This window comes from Acomys minous (genome assembly GCF_964271855.1).
Source record: "Acomys minous genome assembly, chromosome: 8".
NCBI classification, from domain to species: domain Eukaryota; kingdom Metazoa; phylum Chordata; class Mammalia; order Rodentia; family Muridae; genus Acomys; species Acomys minous.
In genome coordinates this window covers 14,937,623-14,942,622 of record NC_140489.1, presented here as the reverse complement: position 1 = coordinate 14,942,622, position 5,000 = coordinate 14,937,623, and the positions used below count along the sequence as shown (strand labels likewise).

Below are 5,000 nucleotides of genomic sequence, written 5' to 3'. Positions count from 1 at the left end.
GAGTTCGAGGCCGGCCTGGTCTACAGAGAGAGTTTCAGGACAGCTAGAGCTGTTACACAGAGAAACCCTGTCTCAAAAAGGGGGGCGGGAGCGGAGGGTGGTGTTAAGAATTTTATAAAAGTTAAAAAGAAAAAGAATGTCAGTTTAGGGAAAACCTGATCCAGTTTTAAAGCACTTAGGAATCATCCCAGAATTCCCTGGTCCTCTTTCCAGCATTGGCCATAACCTGGAGGCACCCAGATGTATGCCTGGAGCTCACCTTGCCTGCTCCTGCCCTGGGCCCACAGGGGAAGAAGATGGGACCTGCCCAGCCCTGGAGACCCAGCAGTCTGCACAGTTCTTTCTTGGAAGAGAAGAGAGACCCATTCCAATGGGCTGAGTTTCTCCTCTCTGCCTTGGGTGGGCTCTTGACCCCTGGTCTGGTGGGGCAAGTGTTTCCACCCTGCTCTCAGCTCAAACTGTGGCCTGTAGACAGGCCAGCAACAGCGATGGCACAGGCCATTGCAATGTGCTTTGCCTTTGGTGTAAATGAGTCAAGTTCATCTCCTTTTACTTTCTCCTGGAGAAAACACCCAAATGAAACCCCAGCCACTCCCTGAGACTCAAGTGAGAAGCCTGTTTTCAGAGAAGGGCTTGAGGTCACTCACAGCCCAGGCCCCGCTACCATCCAAAAAGTAACACAATTTATGTGTCTGAGGGCTGCAGGCAAGCATCTGCTGGCACCGAGCTGGCTAACACACTGGCAGGACAAACTTAATACATCGTAATTATTCTGTTTACGCAAACAAACAGGCTGAGGTTGCTGATGGAGCTGGAGCTGTAGATGACTTGAGGCCTGGAGAGAGCAAGAGTGGCTGTTGCGTGGGCGTGGGGCACCAGGTGCCATCGCTCTATGGTGCTCAGTGGTGTCCTGTCTTTACAGCTCTTCTGTTGCTCTCAGTATCCCTCTGTCACTTGTCCCGTCTCACTGCTCGGGCTGGGCCTGGCCATCACCACTCCTCTTTATCTAGCCCTTAGCCCACAGCCCTGTGGCTTGAAAACAAGCCACACGCACAAGAGTCCCAGGGCTCTGATTCCATTCAGCTATGTTCACCGCTTGGAGGCTTCTTCACTAACATCTGGATTTCTGGGTGACAGGTTGTCAAAAAAGTAAAATACGATTTTTCCTGTCTTCCAGGGATGACACGATACTAAGGCACAAGTGCCACAAATCCCATTAGAGAAACACACAGCTGGGACTTCCCTAGGCACAAGGAGACATCGTGTCTGAAGTTATCTACACTTAGCATGTACATACAAGGCATGTAAAAATTCTGTACATATTCCCTAACCACGCATAGTACGCATTTAGTATAAATAGACAGAAATGATGTCATAGAAAAGGCAAGTTTGTTCCGGGAACAGATGCAGCATTTGGACTGAGGTTGCTCTGGGGGAAGGGGGTCCTGGTCAGCTACCATCCAGCTTTCCCCAGCAGCCAGCCTCAGAGGGACTGTAGAAGGTCACCTGTGTGTCCCAGCGGGCTAGGTGGGCGGGGGGCCGTTGTAACGAAGCATGAGTGTGAAGGAGCGGGCGAAGTTGTTGGCCAGGGCGCAGGTGCGCTCCTCCTCGCCGGCCGGCAGCAGGAAGAGCAGGAGCAGGAAGAGCAGCAGCAGCAGCTGTAATGGCAGCGCCACTCGGCAAGCTTTCCGTAGGAGAGAGCAGGGACTCCACCTCGGCTTCTGCTGCCGACTCTGTGAAAGGACACAAGATAGCAAGATGCACTGTGAGTGACTGGGAGGCTGAGGAGGAGCGGGGCAGCAGGACACGCTAGATGATAAACTGTGACCCCGGTGCGATGTGGAAAAGGGCTTGACGCTTAGTCCTGAGTGTCAATCTATAATCCCTATGGAAAGGAACCTCTGAGCACGTCTATGAGGGGGGTCTGGATTGGGGTGAGGTGGGCACACACACGTCTATGAGGGGGGTCTGGATTGGGGTGAGGTGGGCACACACGTCTATGAGGGGGGTCTGGATTGGGGTGAGGTGGGCACACACACGTCTATGAGGGAGGTCTGGATTAGGGTGAGGTGGGCACACACGTCTATGAGGGGGGTCTGGATTACGGTGAGGTGGGCACACACCACCTAACAGCGGGTGGTACCATCTCATGGGCTGCGATCTTGTGCTGAACGAAAAGGAGAAAGTGATCTGAGGGCCAACATCCATCTCTCTCTGCTTCAGGACTGACGACCCAGTGTGACCTGCCACCACGATGCACGGTACCTCCAACCTCCTCCCTGAGCTGCTTTTTGTGAGGTATTTTTGTCACAGCGTCAAGACAACCAAGACATGCAGCTGAGTTGTGCCAGCCACAAAGATCTCAGCGGTTTCCTTAAACCATTCAAAGGTTTAAAAGGAAGAAGAGTATACCAATAAAAGAAAACCAGCCACCAGCTGCCAGTGGTGACAGAAATCCTTGCCTGGTGGACCCACAGTCCCCAACGTAGTAATGGTTTGACTTAGAAAGTCAAATATACTCAGTGGAACCCCACTTCAGGCTTTAAGCTTTGCTCTGTTCTTGGGCTAGGTAGAGCCACGTGGTCCCATGTCCCCCTGGAGATGCTCAGTTGTAGGAGCGAACAGCTCCCCGTCAGCTACACAGTCACAAAGGCGGGTGGGTGAGTGGCCATCTACCAGCTGCTGTGTGGCTCACCTGGGACCCATGTTGGACTGCTGAGGCCAGTGTGCCTTGTGGTAATCTTTAGCCATGGTTTATTATGGGATACCCCATGTAGAATGCTGAGGAGAGCCTGGGTTTTACAGTGATGACTGAAGTTGAGCTAGGGCTATTGGTCTTAGTTTTCTCCTGTGTAAAACGGGCAGAGGTCAACTAGTCTCCCAGAGCAGTTGAAAGCATTTAGGAAGCTCATGGCCAAGATGAGGAGTTGAGCGCAAGGCCTTGGGTGGTGTGTGTGTGTGTGTGTGTGTGTGTGTGTGTGTGTGTGTGTGTACACACCTGTGTGTACACATGATGAACAGAGCCCAGATGTTCTGAGTGAACTATTGGGATATTGAAAGTGTCCACAGACCATGGGCAGTGAGTGTGTCTGTGGTCACCCTCTGGGTACTGAGGGATAGGCAGATGGCCAGAGCACATAGAATGACATTCTGTGTCGTTCAGCAAACGAAGGACAGGAGCCTCACCTCCTTTGGAGGCCCTTCTCTCTGGGATAGCTTTGAGTAAGGCATTCTGTGGAGAAAGTGAGGCATAGAGAGGCTCGTGGAGCTGAGATGAGCTATGATTTGCCCATTTCCTTGTTGGCTCCTTAAAAAGTACTTATTAAATGTGCGTACCTGTGTGTGCGCACCCAAGCATACATGTGTCCACACATGGGTGTGTCTAAGCGTTTGAAGTGCTCATTAAAATATGTCTTTTACTTCAGATATCTGTTTTATTGTAAAGAACATTTTAGAATTTGGATCCCTCAAGTAGAAGGCAGACTCTCCAGAAGATATAACAGGGCAGCTGTAGGCGAACCCTGAAGTCCTGCAGGCCCCACATGTAAATGCAAACACAGCTGGACCCTCAAAACTAGTTCAGAGGACATAAGAGGAAAACTATATTGCATTCTATTATTTTCAAAATGTTATTTGTGTGATATATCTGTGTGTGAGGAGGTATATATGTATGTATGCATAATGTGTATGTGGGTTATCTGCTGGCCCATGTGTGAATGCACATGGAAGCCAAAGGCTAACATCAGGAGATCTTTCTCAGTCTCTTTCCCACATTTTCAAGACTCCATGATCTGTCTGTCCCTGCCCATAGCCCTGGAGTGGAGGCCAGGTTTACAGCTGTATTCAGCTTTGACATGGGTTTTAGGGATCTAAACTCAGGTCTAGAGGCTTGTACCACACTCACTTTACCCACAAATCATCTCCACAACTTCTTCGGTTTTCTATCAAAAACCATAATCAAAAGTAGTCTATTAATTTTAAAATGGCTACTGACAAGGAAGGGCAGATGAGAGGGGCTTGGACAGAGGGGAGGGAGAAATGTGATTATATTATAATGTCAAAAGTTAAAGTAAAATAAAATGTGACTCACTGTTTTAAGCAGAAAATTTTAAGTATAGGCTGTGGGTTAAAGCAATTATATTTTGTCACTACTGAGTACCAAATAACATTTGGGTAATTGGGGAAATAGGAAGAAAGAAGCCAGGGTAAATGTCAAGCAGACTTAAGAGGAGATGTGATCACAGCTCCCAAAGCTTAGGGCCAGGAAGACGACCCCTAGTGCACTTACAGTTACAGGCTTCCTGGCTGAGGTGAGTCCCTGAGAAGTGGGGCAGGTGGGGGAGGGGGAGACTCCTCCCCCTTAGAGACTGGGTGGGCTGGGATCAAATGAAAGCAACCTGCCTGACTATGGGAGGTCAAACTCAAGTCAAAAAACTGTGGGGTTCTATGTGGAAGAAAGGTAGCCTCAAGTGTGGTTTGAGGCCAGCCTGGGTCAAAGACAGTGTGGCTGAGCAGAGCCCAGCTATGCACTTAGCTGTGACCAGGGAAGAGGCTGACTTGAGCTGCTTGCTGAGCTGTGCGCAGGTGACTCAGAAAGTTCAATGACACGACAATGCTCCAGCCCCCAATGGTCTTGCTATGCATAGGATGGAGGAGGAAGATAGGCTGTCGAGAATGTCCACAGCACCTAGCACTTGGAGATTTTTGTTTTAACCTTAGCTGTGACAGCCAGCCACTATCACGGGAGGCCAGCCAGTGCCTTCTGAGGTCTGACATCGCAATGCGCCACCTGACCCAGGCACGTGTTCAAAGGCGACCAAGAAAGAAAGAGGGCACTACCAAAGCCAGAATGAACTGGCTTTCACAGAGGAGCTGGGGGTGCTTGAAAAGTTTCCATAGAAGAGCTGGGGTTGGTTGCAAAGCTTCTGGGGATGCTGTGGCTCAGTAGGGAAGTGCTCGCCCAGCATGCATGAAGCCCTCGATCCCCAGCCCTGGATAAA

The 5,000-nt window shown here is 50.2% G+C and overlaps 1 protein-coding gene across 7 annotated transcripts in view; it reads right to left on the bottom strand.

Annotated features, from left to right (window-relative positions):
• SYNE3 (spectrin repeat containing nuclear envelope family member 3) overlaps window positions 1-5,000 on the bottom strand; it is a 94,996-nt gene that overhangs the window by 5,868 nt on the left and 84,128 nt on the right. For all 7 annotated transcript variants that reach the window (XM_084792460.1, XM_084792461.1, XM_084792464.1 and 4 more), the window contains exon 18: window positions 1-1,733. This exon is cut by the window's left edge and continues 5,868 nt beyond it. In XM_084792460.1, coding sequence (XP_084648586.1) covers window positions 1,524-1,733 — 210 coding nt within the window. In that variant the 3' untranslated portion in view covers window positions 1-1,523. The remainder of the gene's footprint in view (window positions 1,734-5,000) is intronic.